The following is a 21,799-nucleotide window of genomic DNA, read 5'->3' on the forward strand; positions in this document are numbered from 1 at the left end:
AGAGAAACAGAGTTAACGGATGGAGTTTTTCAGACTTAGTCCCTGCTGGAACGGCAGGACCATTTGTGGGTCAGGAACCCGAATGGTGAAGGAGTGGACTTTGCTGAGACTCTTTCACTGAGCCATGGCGTTTGCATCCCACCTGCGGGTTCCCCTGCCGACCAGGGAGGGTGGGCGCAGTGATTCATTCACTCTGTCAATAAAGGATGTCTAATTAAAGGGACCACGACATGGGTTACAATGGCTCACCGGTACTCGTATTTTTGAGACTGCAACAACCACAGGAATGGAGAGGAGACCTGGGGATGCTCCTCTGTGGGTTTCTCAATCTTACCTGGAGGTCCTGCTGAGGGGTCTGAGGGGCAGTAAGGTGAGCATTCCTAAAGACAGGAGGAAAAGTACAACCTCTCCAATCAAGCAGGTATGCATGGAAGTCAACAGCAGATGTGTGGTCCCTCCAACCTGGAGACAGTACACCAAGAGGATCCAGGACCTCAAGGTGGAATGACAGGTGGGTGGCATAACACTTCCAGGTGCCAAGCCCCACACTCTGACTTTCGCAACAATTTTCTGCATGGCACTTCTCCAGACAACACACCTTGCAGATCCACTCATTCCTCTCTCTCCAGGCACCTCATGTCCCCATCTGAGCAGCCAACACTCACATTCACCCTCATTCTAATGCCCTCTCACACCTATGCCTCACAGTCACCCTCCACAAATGCTGTCCCTCCCTCCTCTCCACACAAGCCATTGTGGGAACACTCACATCTCTCTGCTTTCTCTCCTTGCAGGAGCTTGCAACTAAGGGAGGAGGCCCTCCAGTGACAGGCAGCATATCACCACTGCCAATATGTACCCACTTACTCTGCTGGGAAAGTGATCTATTCCAGGAGGTTGCAGATGTCAGCAGTGACCTACCATGAGAACTGGAGCTTCCTGAGTCACTGGTGTTCAGACATGTTAGGAGAGCTGAACCTCTGCTTGTAGACCCTGTGTTGGGGGTGTTGCCTCCTTCCAGCTGGATCTTGATATCTTGATGTCCATCCCCTCAGCCCTGTGGAGCGGAAGGCAACTGGTGCTGCTGCTGGCATGGCTCCTGCTGCTGCTGCTGGTGCTGTTGGCAGTGGTGCTGCTTCTTCTCTTGTTTCTCATCAGAATTGCAAGGTGCAGCTGCATAAGCTGCTCTCCTGCCGTGATGAAGGCTGGCAGCTGGGAAATGCAGTTGAAGATGAGTGAAGTGCTAGTCAAGTAAAGTGCCTTCCAAGAAGTTGGAAATCACTTTGTCAAGCAGTGAAAACACTCTCTGAGAGAAGAAGTGCTTTGAAAAGCAGCCTCTCACCTGACCATGGCTGGAGCTCTTCAGTTTCACTGATCAAAGACTTTCCAGCTTGTCAGTTTCACTGAAGAAACTTCTTACTATGCACTCACCTTGGTGACTTTGGCAAGTTGCTGACTGATCAGCAGACAGGTGCCCTGGCTGAGAACTGCAGAATTTAGGGTAAAAACAGTTTATAATTGACTTTTTAAGTACCTTATTTGCTTATCCAGCAGCTCCAAGGGGGTTCCCTGCTCGCCTTCCATCCTGGCCCAGTGAAACCTGGAAGAGGGCGGGATGAAGTCAGGAACCCAACCCCACACCAATTTTAGAGGATTGAACTCCATTAATGCACACAAACCCACCTCCTCTGGCCTGGGAAAATTTCCCCCAATGTTTCAGGTCGATAAGCTTTCGTCAGAACATTTCTGCTGTAAGATGATCAAGCTGAAATGTTAACTCTATTTCTCTCTCCACAGATGCTGCCTGACCTGCTAAATATTTGCATAATTTCCTGTTCTTATTTCAGATTTCCAGCATCTGCATTATTTTGCTTTTGTTTGGCTGATAACGATTAGGCCTAGGACAAAACCTGAGAAGTTTCTGCAGCAATGTCCCGGGACTGAGATGATTGGCCTTCAATAACCATAACCGTCTTCCTTTGTGCTAGGTATGACTCTAACCAATGGAGAGTTTTTAACTAGAGCTCCTTGATGCCATACTTGGTCAAATGCTGCCATGATGTCAAGGGCAGTCACTCTTGCCTAACTTCTGGAGTTCAGCTCTTTAGTCCATGTTTGGACCAAGGCTGTAGTGAGCTCTTGTGCCAAGTGGCCCTGGCAGAACCAAACTGAGCATTGGTGAGCAGGTTATTAGTGAGTAAGTATCACTTGATAACACTATCAGCGACACCTTCTATCACTTTGTCGATGATTGTGAATCATCAGCATGTAAATTTACTGCTTTACCTGATAGATGCTTGGTAAGCAAGGGGGTGAAAGTTTATCGGGGATAGGTGGGAATGTGAAGTTGAGGTTACAATCAGATCAGCCATGATCTCGTTGAATGGTGGAGCAGGCTCCAGGGGCCGAGTGGCCTACTCCTACTCCTAATTCGTGTGTTCATATGTTTATGTTGTACTTATTTTAAATAAAATTAGACTTAAAATATTGACTGACTGGTGCTGTCCAGTGATTTTGTTCACAGGTAGTTTTGAGATGTAATGCATGGTTGTGATGTTTAAAATTGTTCCATTTTGAGCTTGAAAATGTAATACAGCAGATTGCAAGGAAGCTAGGAAGTGTTACACAGTGAGCTCAGAATGGTGAATAATCATGTGGGCTGGCAAGTACAGAAGGGCAAGGGGAGCAGGGAGTGGATTGTGGAGGATGGAGAATAGGGGGCAAAGAGGGATGGAGAGCAGAACACAGTATATGTTGTGTGGGATGGAGCATGTCGGGGGAGCAAAGGGAGAAGAGCATAAAATTTTAAAATTAATTCTGGTCTTCAAGAGAACTTGACTTGTCTTTTAATAATGGGAAGGGCAAGGTGAACTGCGATGGCAGCTGTTCTGAGAGAATTGTTCCCTTGGATTTGAATTTTAACCAGAAGGAGGGGGAAAAAATGGCACCAGTAGAAAGTGGAAGATTTAAGCTGAAATCCTTTGAAGGGACAGCCACATTAACAGAGCTACATCCGAGAAGCTTTATTTCACCAGTGTCATGCAGAATGACACTGGTGAATTCTGAATGTATGCTACTTTTTTTCATTCATCCAAAGCCCAGATGAAGCCAGAGAACACAATGGAACTCAATCCCAGATTTCAAAAAAGGAGAAGGGAAACCTCCTCATTTCTAACATGCCAGTTTCAAAAATAAACTGAGTAAAGCAATTGATGGAAAAAACAGAAAATACTGAAAATACACAGCAGGTCAGTAGCATCAGTAAAGAGAAAAGGCAAATCATGACATTTCGAATGTGTAGCCTTCATCATATTAATTCCTTTTACGATAGCTGTGCTATCAAACAGATACTCTAGGGAAGAAATATTGAATTATTTAATTGGCTAATTTTATGCAGGTTCCTTGTTCTCAATTGGGTAGCTTTTAATACTTGTCTTATTAATCAACATAACTAACTTTACAGATCATAGTGTTTTAAGCCTGCAAGAATTTTCTCCTGATTGTTCCTTATAACGTCAGTGGAAGATCCTTGGATACCTGGACAAATGGTGTTAGCATCATTTTTGCTGTTGCTCCAGGGTATCAGCAGCTCTTCCACAGAGATAATCAGGATAAACCAACCCACAAATAGAAATTAATGGTGATGGACTATTTTCCTTGCTGTGAATACATTTAAATTGTTACAGATTTCAAGTGGGCTGTGCATCATGCACAACACTGATTATAAAGGGACCTCCACAAGGATCTTTCCCTCTGCGACACCCTGGTCCAGTCCTCCATTACCCTCGACACCTTGTCCCCTTCCCGCAGCATCTTCCCATGCAATCGCAGGAGATGTAATACCTGCCCATTTACCTCCTCTCTCCTCACTATCCAAAGCCCCAAACACTCCTTTCAGGTGAAGCAGCAATTTACTTGTACTTCTTTCAATTTAATAGACTATGTTCACTGCTCACAATGTGGTCTCCTCTACACTGGGGAGACCAAATGCAGATTGGATGATCGCTTTGCGGAACACCTCTGCTCAGTCCGAAAACATGACACCCAGCTTCCTGTCGCTTGCCATTTCAACACCCACCCCACCCCCCCCCCCCCACTGCTCTCATGCCCACATCTCTGGCCTGGGCTTGCTGCAGTGTTCCAATGAATATCAACGCAAGCTCGAGGAACAGCACCTCATTTACCGAATAGGCATGCTACAGCCTACTGGACTGAACATTGAGTTCAATAATTTCAGAACATGACTGGCCCCTCTTTTTTATTTTTATTTTTATTTTTTGTTTTTATTTTATTTTAGTTTGTTTCATCATTCATTTTTTTAAATCACTTTTTCATGTTTATGCTTTTGGTTAGGGCTGTTCATTATTATGTCATTTAACACCCTCTCTGCACTAACGCTTTGTCTTTCACCACACTATTAACACACTCTTTGCCTTTGTCCCATGACCTCCTTGTCAGTTATTCTCTGTGACCCTCTGTCCTATCAACACCTTCCCTTTTGTTCTATTTTTCCCCACCCCCACATTATTTGCTTAAAACCTATTACATTTCTAACCTTTGCCAGTTCTGATGAAAGGTCACTGACCTGAAACATTAACTCTGCTTCTCTCTCCACAAATGCGTCCAGACTTGCTGAGTATTCACAGCACTTTTTGCTTTTATTTCTGATTATTATTAAGGTTTGGTCCCTGCCACAATATACTATAAAAACTACTGTTCTACTTAGCATCCTTTAAAAGAGGCTTATTGTGTTATATAGGATGATCGACTGTATGTGGGTGCTGGTGCAATCTTGTTAAAGGTTATGGGTGCAAAGTTATCCACTTTATATTATACACTTTTTTAAGTGCAGTAATTTTTTTGTTTAACTGAATAGCAAACAGCTTTTCTTACAATAGTGAGTCGAGTGTGAAGCATAAGAACATAAAACATGAAAAAAGACCATTGAACCAATCCATCTCAGTCCATTATTCAAGCCCTTTTCTGGGTCCATTCTAATTGTTTTTCATTTCAATGGCAGTGGAAACATAACATTCTGAAGGGAGAACAGCATGAATTTTTCTGGTGGGAACATAAAGGGGGAGAAATTTGTCATCGTTGCTTTCATTTACCAGGTGAAAAGTGGAGGCAGAAATGTTAAATTTCGCAGAGCCAAACCCTGTGTACCAAGGATACCTAAAAAAAAGTCTGAAGCCAAGTTGACCTCAGACAATTTTCAGGCATTGGGGCGGCCACCTAGAACAGTGTAGGCCCCTTGCCTTTGCTAATATTTTAGGACACCCAGAGACATTGGCTTGCTGCTGGGCTTGCTCCGCTTAGCTTGTGCTGGTCTAGATGTGGCCTAGAAAGCAGCTGTCCCCAAAATTGTTAAAAATATGAATATGGAGCCAGGAGATGCATGTGCTCCTCCTGTCTCCACAGCACTCCTGCTGGTCAGGGTTGGCTGTCCTCCCCCCACCCCATCCTCCCTTCCCCTGCCCCACCAATCCTCCCTACTCTCCCAGGACTCGCCTGAGTTGGTAAAGTTATCAGTTCAAAATTCGATCCGCCCGAAGAGCGTGCTGCCTGTGGAGGTACAACAGGGATCGGCTCCTCACTATAAAGAGCATGCTTGGTATCCTGACAGTTTTAAAGCAGGATCAGGCACATCAGCCATGAGATACTCATTCAGAATAGTAATGGCTATAATTTCCTCTGAAATTGTTATTAACATAATTATCCTCTTAAAGCTGATAATAGGGTTAAAAACACAAGATAATTTTTATGACTCAAACATACACACTATGAAGTCACTTTTTGGAACACACTCAATACATTCACAAATTATCTGAAATTCTCCCCTGTGTAATGGGCAGATGCTGGTGAACAAATGCAATGTCCAGACATGATGCGTGGATGGTTCACCACTACTTGAGTGGAGTGGTTTATACAGCATGACAGTTTTGGGAAATCTGCTTTTAATTTTCATTACTTGCCTGATGAAGGGGCTGATGTGGTCCTGAAAGGCATTGTCTGCACCTTCTAATCTAAATTAATCTTCGTACAGTGTTTTCTTTGATACCTTTTTAAAATCATATTAATGGATCCAAACATACTTTGGATTAATGGGTAATGTCAGTTCCACTGCTTCGGTCTGTGACGCTTCCTTGTGTGTGGTGTTATATTTCCTTAATAAATAATAGCATCAGGAAGGAAGGACATACTATACTATATGGTTACCTGGATAATGTGGCTCTGTTTATCTTAAATGATGGAATGATACAGCATCTATTATTTAAGGCTTTTACACTGACATATAAGACTATTAGCTGTTCAGAGTGTCGTGACCATTTGAAGATGAGATTGCATTAAGGTTTATATTCTCCTAGACTTTATCAGTTGTTTATTATACCAGAATGTAAGGGTCTGTATTACTGTAAAAGGTATAACATTATGTAGATACATTAATAAAGAAAAGTCCAATTAGCTAGGATAGTCAGTATTAAAATTATAGATATTTAGATTAAAGCCAGTTCTTAAAAGATCCCAAATATCATTTTATTCCAAGAACATATTAACATTTCCTATAATTTCTAATACCAAAGTCCCATCTATCTACAAGTAGCTTTAAATGATGATATTGACTGAGGACATTTTTTGCTTTTGCAGAGAGTGAACTATGTTGTCATTAGTTCAGTTAGTGTGCAGATGTGTGAACAGTCCTGATCACTATGAGATTTCAACTCTTTCTTCCTCCTTCTTTTACATAATTGTAATGCAATTCATGTACAAACTCAGATGGGTCAAAATCCTTATGCACTATAAATGATCAGAACTCTAACCTCCAAAATGATCTTAATTCCCACTGCAGTCTCAGGTTTGAAGGCAAGTGGATGAAATGGTAATTACAGCATTCACACCTGAATCCCACGCTTCAAATTACTGCTGCTTCCTTGACTAATTCAACTCCCTCACGTAACGGTTTCCCTTAATTGTCTGTTGTAGAGTTATTGGTTGAAAAAAATTCAAAAGGCCTTGGCTGAATAGTAGCACTCCTGCCTCTGAATCAGAAGGTTGTGGTTTCCCCACTTCAGAGACTTGAGCACATAATTGAGATTCATACTTCAGTGCAATACTGAGGGAGTGCTACACCTTCGAAGATGTTGTCTTTCACATGAGATATGAACACAAGGATTCATCTGCCTTCTCAGGTGGATGTAAAAGATCCCATGTAACAATTTGAAGATGATCAGGGGACTTATCTTGGTCTGCTGGTCATTATTTATTCTTCAGCCAACTTTTCATTATCTCATTGCTGTTTGTGGGAGCTTGTTGTGTGCAAATTGGCTGCACATTTCTTGCACTACAACAGCGACAACACTTCAGAAGTGCTTCATTGCTCAGGAAGCAGTTTGGGACATATTGAAGTCATGAAATCTGCTGTATAAATGCAAGTTTGTTCTTTCTTGCTTTATGATAATTCTGTGCATGTTTTTTTTAAAATCTCTGTATATATGGTGGGTAAAAGTTTGTTACTTAGCTCCAAATGCTTGAAAACTAGCTCACCCAAAACTCTGCAGTCTGTATCCTATCCAAGTCCAACTCACCCATCACCCTTTGTGCTGACCTACAATGGATCCCAATTTTTTTATCCTTATATACCCTTCCTAAAACTCTCTGTTCCTCAGACTCTAGCCTCTTATGTAACACCTTTTACCATCTAGGCCCTCTGCTGGGAATTCCTTGCCTAAGCCTCCCTTCCTCCCTACCTTGCTGTTCTTTAAAATATTCCTTAAAACTCACTTCTTTGACAAAGCTGATGGTCACCCCTCCTAATAAATCCTCCTTTGGCTTGGAATCCATTTCTGTTCAATTATGTCTGTGTGATTCACTTTGAAATGTAGTCATAATCAGGGATAGTATAGTTAGGGGCATAAACACTGTTCTCTGTGGCCAGGATCGAGAATCCCGAAGGCTCTGTTGTCTACCTGGTGCCAGGGAGTGAGATATCTCATCTGGGCTGCAGAGGAACTTGGAGTGGGAGGCGAAAGATCCAGTTGTCGTGGTCCACGTAGGTACCAACGATGTAGGTAGGTTAGAGGTTCTGCTGAGGGAATATGGGCAGCTAGGGGCTAAATTAAAAAGCAGAACCAAAAAGGTAATAATCTCCAGATTACTACCTGAGCCATGAGCAAATTGGCAAAGGGTAAATAAGATTAAAGAGGTAAACGTGTGGCTCAAAGATTGGTGTGGGAGAAATGGGTTAGAATTCGTGGAACATTGGCACCAGTACTGGGGAAGGAGGGAGCTGTTCCGATGGGAAGGGGTCCACCTAAATCATGCTGGGACCAGAGTCCTGGCGAATCGCATAACTAGGGCCATAGATAGGGCTTTAAACTAAATAGTGGGGAGAGGGTTCAGTTGCATGGAAAAACAAAAAGTTAAAGGAGAAGGTAGGAGTGCAGGTTAGTGGTGAGCTGATTGTAACCAAACTGCAAGAAGTATACTGGTTAAACCAGAAGAGAGAAATAATAAACAGGTGAATAAAGCATCAGTGCTGAGGGACAGGTTAGGGGGTATAGCCCAAATAAGAGTTCTATATACAAATGCATAGAGTGTAAGGAATAAACTATATGAGCTGCAGGCACAAATTCAAATGGAAGATTATGATGTGGTGGCCATTGCGGAGACGTGGCTGCAGGATGGTCGGGACTGGGAACTAAATATACCTGGTTATAAAGTTTACAGGAGGGACAGGGAAAATGGCAGAGGGGGTGGAGTAGCCTTACTGATTAGAAATAATATCACTTCATTGGTGAGGGAGGATATAATGAGGAGAAAGCATCCAGTGGAGACCTTATAGGTGAGGTTGAGGAACAGAATAGGATCTAAAACTGTAATAGGTGTTGTGAGGAGACCCCCTGGTAGCAGTTCTGAGGTTTTAGATTGTATAAATGCACAAATTAGGCAAGTGTGTAACAAAGACAGAGTAGTATTAATGGGGGATTTTAACTTGCACATAGATTGGGAGAGGCAGACTAGCACCTGTCAGAAAGGTAGTGAATTTCTGGAATGTGTCCGGGATAGTTTCCTACAGCAATATGTCCTAGATGTAACAAGGGGACAGGCAATATTAGATTTAGTTATGAGTAATGAGCCAAATTTAATTAGTAGCCTAACTGTGCGTGAACATTTATCAAATAGTGATCACAACATGATCGAATTCAAGGTAGTGTTTGAGAGTGAAAAGCACGAATCAGCTACTAGAATTTTAGACTTGGGTAAGGCTGACTTTACCGGGATGAGACAGAAACTGTCCACGGTAAACTGGGTAGATCTGTTAATGGGTCAAACGACTGAAGAACAGTGGAGAATATTTAAAGAAACATTTAACGAAATACAGAGCGAGTATATACCCCTGAGAGGAAAAAGCTCCACTTCAAAGAAAAAAACAGCCATGGACAACTAAAGAGATTAAGGATAGCATAAAACAAAAAGAAAGGACTTACAAAAATGCAAAACGAAGCACAGATCCGGCCGAATGGGATCGATACAAAGACCAGCAAAGGGTCAAAAAGCAGCTTATAAGAGCTACTAAAAGAGATTATGAAAGGAAACTTGCAAGGGACATCAAAATCAATAAGAAGAAATTTTATAGTTACATAAAGGTAAAACAGGTGGCCAAGAGCAATGTAGGCCCACTAAAAGCTGAAAATGGAGATATTGTCATTGATAATGGGGAAATGGCAGACATGTTGAACAATTACTTTGCCTCAGTATTTACAGTTGAAAAGGAGGATAACTTGCCGGAAGTCCCAAAAAAATTAATAGCCGATAGGGGACAGGGACTTAATACAATTAACGTAAGTAAAACATCAGTAACAAGGAAATTAAAGGAACTAAAGAGTGAGAAATCCCCAGGACTTGATGGTTTCCATCCAAGGGTGTTAAAGGAAGTAGGGGAGCACATTGTAGATGCCCTAACTATAGTCTTTCAGACTTCCCTAGATTCAGGAGTGGTCCCTCTGGATTGGAAAGTTGCACATGTCACTCCACTTTTTAAGGAGGGTGAAAGGGGCAACCAAGGAAATTACAGACCAGTTAGCCTGACATCTGTGGTGGGGAAGTTTCTGGAGTCTATAATCAAGGGGATAGGGTGATTGAACACCGAGAACAATTTCAGTTAATCAGGGACAGCCGGCATGGATTCATTGCGGGAAGGTCATGCCTGACAAATCTCATTGAATTTTTTGAAGAGGTGGCTAAGGTAGTGGACAGGGGAATGTCTATGGATGTTATTTATATGGACTTCCAGAAGGCATTTGATAAAGTCCCACATAAGAGACTGTTAACTAAGGTAGAAGCCCATGGAGCTGAGGGCAAATTATTGAAGTTGGTTGAGTGGTAGGAGATAGAGAGTGGGGATAATGGGTAAGTATCCCGATTGGCAGGATATGACTAGTGGTGTCCCGCAGGGATCTGTGTTGGGGCCTCAATTATTCACATTGTTCATTAACGACTTGGATGGGATCTATCCCAGGTTACTGTGGGAAGTGAGAGAGGAAATAGCTGGGGCCTTAACAGATATCTTTGCAGCATCCTTAAACACGGGTGAGGTCCCGGAGGACTGGAGAATTGCTAATGTTGTCCCCTTGTTTAAGAAGGGTAGCAGGGATAATCCAGGTAATTATAGACCGGTGAGCCTGACGTCAGTGGTAGGGAAGATGCTGGAGAAGTTACTGAGGGATAGGATCTATTCCCATTTGGAAGAAAATGGGCTTATCAGTGATAGGCAACATGGTTTTGTGCAGGGAAGGTCATGTCTTACCAACTTAATAGAATTCTTTGAGGCAGTGACAAAGTTGATTGATGAGGGAAGGGCTGTAGATGTCATATACATGGACTTCAGTAAGGTGTTTGATAAGGTTCCCCATGGTAGGCTGATGGAGAAATTGAAGGTGCATGGGGTCCAAGGTGTACTAGCTAGATGGATAAAGAACTGGCTGGGCAACAGGAGACAGAGAGTAGCAGTGGAAGGGAGTTTCTCAAAATGGAGACGTGTGACCAGTGGTGTTCCACAGGGATCCGTGCTGGGACCACTGTTGTTTGTGATATACATAAATGATTTGGAGGAAAGTATAGGTGGTCTGATTAGCAAGTTTGCAGACGACACTAAGATTGGTGGAGTAGCAGATAGTGAAGGGGACTCTCGGAGAACACAGCAGAATATAGATAGACTGGAAAGTTGGGCAGAGAAATGGCAGATGGAGTTCAATCAGGGCAAATGCGAGGTGATGCATTTTGGAAGATCCAATTCAAGAGTGAACTATACAGTAAATGGAAAAGTCCTGGGGAAAATTGATGTACAGAGAGATTTGGGTGTTCAGGTCCACTGTTCCCTGAAGGTGGCAACGCAGGTCAATAGAGTGGTCAAGAAAGCATACGGCATGCTTTCCTTCATCGGACGGGGTATTGAGTACAAGAGTTGGCAGGTCATGTTACAGTTGTATAGGACTTTGGTTCGGCCACATTTGGAATACTGCGTGCAGTTCTGGTCGCCACATTACCAAAAGGATGTGGATGCTTTGGAGAAGGTGCAGAGGAGGTTCACCAGGATGTTGCCTGGTATGGAGGGTGCTAGCTATGAAGAGAGGTTGAGTAGATTAGGATTATTTTCATTAGAAAGACGGAGGTTGAGGGGGGACCTGATTGAGGTGTGCAAAATCATGAGAGGTATAGACAGGTTGGATAGCAAGAAGCTTTTTCCCAGAGTGGGGGATTCAATTACTAGGGGTCATGAGTTCAAAGTGAAATGGGAAAAGTTTAGGGGGGATATGCGTGGAAAGTTCTTTACGCAGAGGGTGGTGGGTGCCTGGAACGCGTTGCCAGCGGAGGTGGTAGACGCGGGCACGATAGCATCTTTTAAGATGTATCTAGACAGATACATGAATGGGCAGGAAGTAAAGAGATACAGCCCCTTAGAAAATAGGCGCCATGTTTAGATAGAGGATCTGGATCGGCGCAGGTTTGGAGGGCCGAAGGGCCTATTCCTGTGCTGTAATTTTCTTCTTTGTTCTTTATAGTAAGTCATATATCCAAATTTGCTGATGATACAAAGTTAGGCAGCATTGTAGACAGTCTAGATGATAGCATAAAATTGCAAAGAGATATTGACAGACTAGGTGAGTGGGCAAAACTGTGGCAGATGGATTTCAATGTGGGCAAGTGTGAGATTATCCATTTTGGACCAAAAAAGGATAGAGCAGGGTACTTTCTAAATGGTAAGAGGTTAAGTACAGTGGATGTCCAAAGAGACTTGGGGGTTCAGGTGCATAGATCTTTAAAATGTCATGAGCAATTGCAGAAAATAATCAAAAAGGCTAATGGAATGCTAGCCTTTACATCTAGAGGATTGGAGTATAAAGACACAAAGGTTATGTTGCAGCTGTATAAAACCCTGGTTAGACCCCACTTGGTGTACTGTGAGCAGTTCTGGGCACCACACCTTAGGAAGGATATATTGGCCTTGGAGGGAGTGCAACGTAGGTTTACAAGAATGATGCCTGGACTACAGGGGTTAAGTTACGAGGAGAGATTACACAAATTAGGCCTGTTTTCGCTAGAATCTAGAAGGTTAAGGGGTGATCTGATCGAAGTCTTCAGGATATTAACAGGAAAAGACAGGCTAGATAAAGATAAACTATTTCCACTGGTTGGTGATTCTAAAACTAGGGGGCATAGTCTAAACATTAGGACCAGACCGTTCAGGAGAGATGTTAGGAAGCACCTCTTCATGCAAAGGGTGGTAGAGGTTTGGAACTCTCTCCCACAAACAGCAGTTGAAGCTAGAACAGTTGTTAATTTTAAATCTGAGATAGATACATTTTTGTTAAGCAAAGATATTCAGGGATATGGGCCAAAGGCAGGTATATGGAGTTAGGCCGCGGATCAGCCACGATCTCATTGAATGGTGGGACAGACTCGAGGGGCTGAATGGCCTACTCTTGTTCCTATCTTCCTATGTTCCTATGAAATCTTTTTCTATGTTAAAGATGTGTTATGATCCTGTAGTTTTTTTTTCTTTTCCGGGAAGTATGTGGTGTGCCTTTAAGGCTGTAACAGGATCAGTACTGCTTTAAGGCAGCAAGCTCCAGGGACTGAGTCAAAGGATGCATTCTCATTGCCGTAGGATACAGCCACTCAGGGCCAAGGACACGAGATACAATGTTGCCGATTGACGTTGGAAACTAGCTTTTGAGACACAGATAACAGTTACACACATCGAGAGCAAGCATATACTGAAGGAAAAGAGAGCTCTTTCTTGGTTTATTTAAACCCTATGTATTATACTCTCAGAATTCTGATGTCAAGCCAGATTAATTTCTTTAAAAAAAATAAATTCCTTTAACTACTGAACTGTAATTGCTGAAATTCTTCACTGGAAGAGCATCAATTCAACTTTTGAATTAGACTACAGACTGTTCTACTGTTGAAGAACCTTTTGTCCTCCCATCGGATGGCTGTGAGGACTTCAAGCAACCTTAGACTGTTCCACATTGGAACAGTCCACTTCAGCAGGAGCATAAATCTGCAAGGACACTAATTTTTTTCTATTTTATATGTTGTTTAAATCTTAGTGTTTAAGGATGTAGTTTTTCTAATTAAACAGTTAATTTGTTGATCTAAAGACTCCTGGTTTAGTTCGCCTCATTCGGGGGTTAATAGATGGTCAATTTGACTTTCTTTAATTTGGAAAGTTTAAAATGATATGTTAGGCAATTTGTGGAGGGGCTGGGAGCTCGCTCAAGATTGAATCATATTTAATTCAGTGGGCTCGCATTTGGAATCATATTAATTACTCATTTCTGGGATAGCATATTTAAATTGGAGTCAATTGGAAACTCTATTATTGGGTTCTAAATCTAATGCCAATTACAAAGAAATAAAAGAACCAGGTCTCTGGTCTAATAGGGTACAATCTATACTATTGTAATGGCATTAGTGGTTGCAACAGAGTTTTGGGAAAGCAGAATGTTTCCCTGAGTGACTTGATAACTTTAACTAAGAACAAATTAAAAGAATTGGCAGCAAAATTGGGGTTAGAATTGAAATCAGGTACCAAAAAAGCAGAGATAATTGACATAATAGCTGAACATCTGGAATTAGTAGAAGAAGATGATGATGATGATGATGGTGATGCTGATGAAGGGCAGTACGAGGAACACAAAAGTAGTAGCTCTGAGAGTGATGCAATGGTATTGGCTAGGACTCAGTTAGAAATGAAAAAACGTGAATTGGAAGACAGGGAGAAAAAGAGGGAATTTAGGCTAAAAGAGATACTAAGACAAAAGGGTAGTCTTAAATCCAGGGAAAATTCGGGTCAGGAAGAATCTGACTTTAGCACAGGACCCAGTGAAAAGTTGTTTAAATTTATACAGGCTCTTCCTAAGTTCAAGGAAAGGGACGCAGAGGCATTTTTTCATATCTTTTGAAAAAATAGCCAAACAGATGAAATGGCCAAAAGAAAGCTGGACATTGCTCATGCAGGGCAGACTGGTAGGCAGAGTTCATGAAGCTTATGTCATGCTTCCTGAAGAGGCTTCTGCAGATTATGAGATGGAAAAAAAGGCTATTGTCGCTGCGTATGAGTTAGTCCCTGAAGCTTACCATCAGAAATTTAGGAACTTACAGAGATTGGCTGGGCAGACATATTTAGAATTTGAGAGGGTGAAGCAAATTACTTTTGACCATTGGATATGGGCATTAAAGATAGAAACCACACATGAGAACCTTCGAGAATTGATTCTCTTAGAAGAGTTTAAAAACTCCATTCCTTCAGTAGTGAGAACTCATATAGATAACCCGAAAGTTTTGAAAGCTAGGCAAGCAGCAGAAATTGCTGATGATTTTGAATTTGTGAATAAGCCAACCTATTTTGTCCATCACCCCCATAAACCCGAGAAGGATAGAAAGTGGGAGAGTGAAAGGAAGGCAAGTAGCCAGGGACAAGAAGTAACAGCTGGGAATGCCCCAGGATCACATCCTCAGGTCAGAAAGGAAGGTACTGAGGGCAGAAGTGAGATTCGCAAACCAAAGTGTTATCATTGCAGCAAAACAGGTCATCATCGTTCAGAGTGCTGGAAATTGTGAGGTAAATGCAGGACTTGCTGGGTTAGTGCAAGGAAAAGACTCTGACTGAAAGTATAGCTGACCAGGCTATAGATTTAACGACAGCTGTGAATGTGAAACCAGATTGTAGAGGTTAAGAATAAAATACTTGAGAGTTATAATTAATTTTTGTCAAAGGGGAGAGTCACTCCATACCCTGTAAGTGAGGCAGGAAAACCTATCATTATACTCAGGGACACACGAACAACCTAAACACACTTGCTGGGGAAAGATATAAGGTTTCCACCAGAAAGCGCCTTGGACGCTAAAGTTTTAGTTCATGGAATTGGCGGGGAGAATATACTTGTACCTTTGTATAAAGTACGCCTAGAGAGTGAATTCATATCTGGGATAGTTACTATAGGTGTTGTCCACAATTCACCAGTAAAGGGAATTGATCTACTCCTAGGAAATCATTTGGCTGGATCAAAATATTAGTTTCTCCTGTAGTTAAAGAGGAACCAAGTGAAATTAAGGAAACGGAGCAATTACAGGATCAAGTTCCAGGAATATTTAGTCACCTGAGCAATTGCTAAACAGGATCCATTGTCAGAGGTAAAAGGAGCACCACAAATAGATAGCCAAGTATCTGAAACCTTATTTGGGGATTTAGGTAATCAAAATGAGATGTTTAACAGGTTGTCTATCATTGCATCACAGCAAGCTGAGCCAGAGATATACCAAATAGCACAGACAGCTCTGTCAGAAACTTAGGTGAAAGGAGTTCTGGAAGGCTATTATATGGCAAACGGGGTTTTGAGGAGGAAATGGAGACTGCCTCATAGGCCTGCTGATAATGACTGGGCAGTTGTTGAACAGATAGTGGTACCACTTAAATATCGACAAGGATTATTAAGGTTAGCACACGTCATTCCTTTTGCAGGACATAAGGGAATCTGGAAGACCAATCACACATAAGCCAACATTATTACTGGCCAGGTCTTACAAAGGATATGAGACAATTTTGTAGGACATGCCATACCTGTCAAATGGTGGGAAAACCACAACCTACCATAAAACCAGGGGATGAAGTATTAGTGTTGTTACCGTCACAGGGAGAACCATTAAAAGCATGGTTCAGTGGCCCATATAAAGTGATAAAAAGAGTGAATAAGGTAGATTACTTGATTGACACCCCTGATCGTGGGAAGAAGCACCGGTTGTGTCACATTAATTTGCTCAAACAATATTACTGCAGGGAGGAGGATAAGCCAGTACAGGGTATGTCAGGTAATCTGGACTGTTCAGCAGGAAAAGAATAGTGAGGAAAAGGCAGAAACAGGCCTAGGAAATTCTCAGATTAAACCTCTAACTATCCGATTAGCGAATACAGAATGGCTAGGAAAATTCAACAATAGGTTTTTACACTTAGAGGCGAAACAGCGTGAAGTCCTAACCAGGGTTTTCACAACTTTTCAAAATGTTTGTAAGGATAAGCCAAGATGTACAATCTTAGCCACACATGATGTGGGTATAGGGGAGACCATTCCTTTAAAACAACTTCTTTGCCGCTTAGATCCAGACAGACAGGCCCAAGTGGAATCAGAGGTGCAATGCATGCTGAAGGGCAGCTTAGTTGAACCTAGTCAAAGTAGCTGATGTTCGCCATTAGTTCTAGTACCTAAACCTGATGGGTCAACCCGAATTTGTATAGATTATAGAAGAGTTAATGCTGTAACCAAGGCAGACTCCTACCCAATTCCATGTTTAGAACACTGTATCGACAGAGTGGGCAGTGCTAAGTTTCTTACCAGGGTTGACTTGTTAAAGGTATACTAGCTAGTTTGACTCCTTGAGCCAAAGAGATATCAGCTTTTGTAACACCTGATAGTTGTTATCAGTGCCGGGTGATGCCATTCGGGCTAAAAAAATGCCCCAGCAACTTTTCAAAGATTAATGAATCAGGTGGTAGCCAGTGTTCCCAACTGTGTCATGTATCTTGATGATGGACTAATATATGGTAACGCTTGGCAAGAACACTTAAACCAATTAAAACTTCTGTTTAAAAAGTTACGAGCTGCAGACTTAGTGGTAAATTTGGAAAAAGTGAATTCGGAAAGGCAAGAGTAACTTACTCCGGACACATAGTGGTGCAAGGTCAGGTGTTACCAAAAACAGCAAAGGTGCAATCCTTAATGGAGTTCCCTATCCCTAAATCTAAACTGGAAATATTGAGATTTTTAGGGATGTGCGGGTTTTATTGGAAATTCGTACTAAACTTTAATACTGTGGCTGCTCCGTTAATCAACTTGCTTCAAAAAAGAACAACAACGTGGTACGGTCAGATTAATACAAGGCAGCTTTTGAAAAGCTAAAGGCAATCCTAACTAATGAACCAGTGTTGGCTGCTCTAAATTTCGCTAAACCCTTTAAATTAGCGATCGATGCTAGCGACCTGGGGGTTGGTGCAATCCTGCTGCAAGATGATGAACCTGGCACAGAGAAGCCAGTAGGGTACTTTTCTAGAAAACTAAATTGTCATCAGAAAAAGTATTCCACTATTGTAAAAGGAACCCTGGGACATTTACTGGCTCTCAAACATTTTGAGGTACATGTCCGCCAGGATTATACGGAGATATTAATATGCACTGACCATAACCCATTCACAATTGTGGAAAAGTTTAAGAACTGAAATGCTAGAATCTTTAGATGGAGTCTTTTGTTACAGCCTTATCATCTAAGGGTTGTACACATTTCGGGGAAAAATAATGTTATCACTGATGCTTTGTCACGTATTTAACCATGTTAATGTATTTGGATGGAGATGAGAATGCTGTAAATTATTAGTAGAGTATATCTGTAAATGCGTAAGCATTTTTTCAAATTGTATTTTTTACACATTGTAATGAAACGCATTTCAGGAATGGCGTTTCATTCTGCCAGGCGCGGAGGTGTTATGATCTTGTCGCTTTTTTTTCGGGAAGTATGCGGTGTGCCTTTAAAGCTGTAACAGGTTCAGTACTGCTTTAAGGTAGCAAACTCCAGGGACTGAGTCAAAGGACATATTCTCATTGCCGTAGGATACAGCCACTCAGGACCAAGGACACGAGATACAATGTTGCTGCTTGACATTTGAAACTAGCTGAAAAACTGGCTTTTGAGACACAGATAACTGATACACACACAGACTGTCTGCCAGCATATACTGAAGGAAAAAAGAGCACTCTCTCAGTTTATTTAATGCCTATTTATTATAATTATTATTATAATGAGAGTATAATTCTTCTTTTGGGCCAACTGTGCAACAGCCCCAACAAACAAATTTCTCTGCAGCACCTGTGGAAGAGCCTGTCACTCCAGAATTGGCCTTTATAGCCACTCCAGGCGCTGCTTCACAAACCACTGACCACCTCCAGGCGCGTATCCATTGTCTCTCGAGATAAGGAGGCCCAAAAGAAGAATTATACTCTCAGAATTCTGATGTCAAGCCAGATTAATTTCTTAAAAGAAAGTTACAAAATTCCTTTAACTACTGAACTGTAATTGATGAAATTCATAGCTGGAAAAGAAGAGCATCAATTCAACTGCTGAATTAGACTACAGACTGTTCTACTGTTGAAGAACCTTTCTTTCCCCCCATCGGACGGCTGTGAGGACTTCAAGCAACCTTAGACTGTTGCACAGTGGAAGAGTCCACTTCGGCAGGAATGTAAATCTGCAAAGACACAAATTGTTTTCTATTTTGTATGTTGTTTGTATCTCAGTAGTGTTTAAGAATTTAGTTTTTCTAATTAAACTGTTAATTTGTTGATCTAAAGACACCTGGTTTGGTTCGCCTCATTCGGGGGGTTAATAGATGGTCAATTTGGCTGTGGTTTTCTTTAATTTGGAAAGTTTAAAATATGTTAGGCAATCTGTGGAAGAGTGGGACTGAATCAACAGTGCGTTTCTCAATCTGAATCATATATTTTGATTGGGGTCTTTGTCTTGAGCGGTCAGTCGTAACAGGTGCAAAACAAACACATGTTGTTGCTGTGAACTATAAAACAGTTCTCCTTTCTTCTTTTTGATGTTCAGGTTTCTGAAATATCAGTCTATGTGACCAACTTGGATGGAATTGTGCCTGTGAAAAGGAAACATCCACAAAAAGGGAAGAAAAATTCCAAATTATCACAGAAATGCCAGTTTGAGGAAACATCCGAGTGGTTCAATATAAACAAAAAAATTATCCTCTTTACTCTGATGATTCTTGTTATTGTGATAATAACATGGACCTTACTATGGGTCTTTGTCTGTGAGTATTTCGCTTACCTATCCCCATAGAACAAAATTATTTAATTCTTTCTATTTATGATGGATTAATAGGTTATTCAGATATCACTTCAACTTTGATACCAAATATGTGGCATAAAACCAAGGATGAACAGTTTGACCTTGTCTCAATTTAACACAAACTAACTCCAGATTATAAAAGCAAATTGAGAGCATTAAAATTGCTTACAAACACAACAGTACAATTGAGATAAAAGCAAAATACTGCAGATGCTGGAAATCTGAAATAAAAACAAGAAATGCTGGAATCACTCAGCAGGTCTGGCAGCATCTGTGGAAAGAAAAGCAGAGTTAACGTTTCGGGTCAGTAACCCTTCTTCGGAACGATTGAGAATCTGACTCTGGCCCAAATAGTTGTCAGTTTGTGTTACGAGTTTAGGGTCTGCCATAGATATCTTCTTGGGTTCAGTGACATTAGTTGCTCCTGTAATTGACTTGAGTGTCTCACTATTATGGGCGTTGACTCGCATTGTCCTATATCTACTTGTACAATAGTATTCAGGGTGTGGGAACGGTGAGGAGGAGGGGGCGTTGGGTAGTGTAATAGTGGACCAAACTGAATATTTGTGACTTCCACACATTATAAGTACAACATAGCTTTACATAATAATATAAAATAAAAAATGTGCTACCCCATATCAGTGACTTGTCTAACTTGACTGCAGCAAGATGTCCTGCATTATTTCTAACCTCTCTGCAAAAACCCTCTCAGATATCTCTTTTAAAACCTGACTGAAGCCATGCAGGTCTTTGCTCCAGTTTCCTGTCTCCACAGGAATTTGAGGCATCATTCCCAACTTCGACCCCTGTCCCAGTGTTTGCCAGCAGAGTTACTATTAAATGTGCTATCATTTCTCCTCCCTTTAAAACAAGTTTCATGTAGTTTAAAAGGAGGGAACATTTTAATTCTCAATGATGTGAATATTTACTGGGAACCTCTGAGAAAAGATAATGATGCCCTATTGTTCCTGATCATCATGGGTAATCATGTCAATATGAGCAAAAGTCAAAATACTGCAGCTGCTGTACCAATGTCTGGATTTAATATATAATTTCCAAATGTGTACAGCCTTTTTAATCCTGTGTACCCAAGTAAAATTACTTTGTTTTAAAATTTACCACTTAAATGTAACACTTTTTCAAATGCATTCTGTAGAAAAATGGTTAAAAATGTTACAAAACATGATAGTTTGCTTTTGATTTCTTATAGAATGTGTGCTTTTGTCTTTTCAGAAATTTAACTCTGACACAAGTATTTTCAATCCATTCCACTAAACAAGAGTGTATTGGCTGTAATTTGCGCTTGACCCCAAATAAAATCCTGATAACTGAGGGCAGGGTTAACACATGAGATAATGGACTAGATTTTTCCTCCATGCGGTTTTTAAGTGGCTGGCTAATATTGCTGACAGGAACCCTGGTCATTTTGAGGAACAGGCCTCATTAGGGCCCATGGGTCACAGGCAGAAATGAGCACTCAGGGGCAGGCTACTCGCTCCGGGCTGCAGTAATGTTGGGCAGCCTGGCAGGGATGGAAGTTATGCTACAGTTGTATAAAGCTCTGGTTAGACTGTATCTGGAGTACTGTGTTCAGTTCTGGGCACTGTAACTCAAAGGATATATTGGCATTGTGCAGATTTACAAGGTTGATTCCAGGGCTAATGGGATTAAATTTATGAGGACAGCTTGCATAGATTACTCCTGCTTGCCTTTGAATATGAACTATTAATTGGTGATCTAATTGAAGTGTTTATGCTCATTATATGAATCAATAGTGTGGATAGAGAGGAACTATTGTCGTTGGTAGGGAAGTCCAGAACAAGGGGGCATAACCTTCAAATTAGAGCTAGGTCATTCAGGGGTGATGCCCAGGAAGCACTTCTTCACACAAAGGGTAGTAGAAATCTGGAACACTCTCTGTCAAAAGCTGTTGAGGCTAGGTCAATTGAAAATTTAAAAAGTGAGATAGATAGATTTTTGATAGCTAGGGGATATGGAACAAAGATGAGTAAATGGAGTTGAGGTACAGATCAGCCATGATCCAACTGAATGGCCGAACAGGTTTGATGGGCTGAATGGCCTACATCTGTTCCAATGTTCCTCTGCCTCGAGGTCTGGAAGGTAGATTGGAGGGGTCTGTTCTTGGGAGAGCAGTTCAGGTTATTTTTGTAGAGCCCAGAGGATCTCTCCTACTTCTCCTGGCCCCACAAAAATAAATACTTACCTTTGATCTTCTCTTCGGCAGGTCTGCCTGCTGATACTGGGCAGGCGCACTCTATCCAGTTGAGCCTTAAAATGGCATTGGGGTATATTGATGGCGTAGCATCCTGATTGAAATATCTAACCCAGCTGTGTGCCCGTTCCAGCTGGTTGCCTGGCC

The 21,799-nt window shown here is 41.6% G+C and overlaps 1 protein-coding gene across 1 annotated transcript in view; it reads left to right on the forward strand.

Annotated features, from left to right (window-relative positions):
• tmprss7 (transmembrane serine protease 7) overlaps positions 1 to 21,799 on the forward strand; it is a 116,991-nt gene that overhangs the window by 11,909 nt on the left and 83,283 nt on the right. Inside the window, exons 2-4 of the mRNA XM_068039982.1 lie at positions 14,146 to 14,268; positions 17,526 to 17,695; positions 19,165 to 19,381. Coding sequence (XP_067896083.1) covers positions 14,146 to 14,268; positions 17,526 to 17,695; positions 19,165 to 19,381 — 510 coding nt within the window. The remainder of the gene's footprint in view (positions 1 to 14,145; positions 14,269 to 17,525; positions 17,696 to 19,164; positions 19,382 to 21,799) is intronic.

The sequence above is a fragment of the Heterodontus francisci genome, chromosome 10 (assembly GCF_036365525.1).
Source record: "Heterodontus francisci isolate sHetFra1 chromosome 10, sHetFra1.hap1, whole genome shotgun sequence".
NCBI classification, from domain to species: domain Eukaryota; kingdom Metazoa; phylum Chordata; class Chondrichthyes; order Heterodontiformes; family Heterodontidae; genus Heterodontus; species Heterodontus francisci.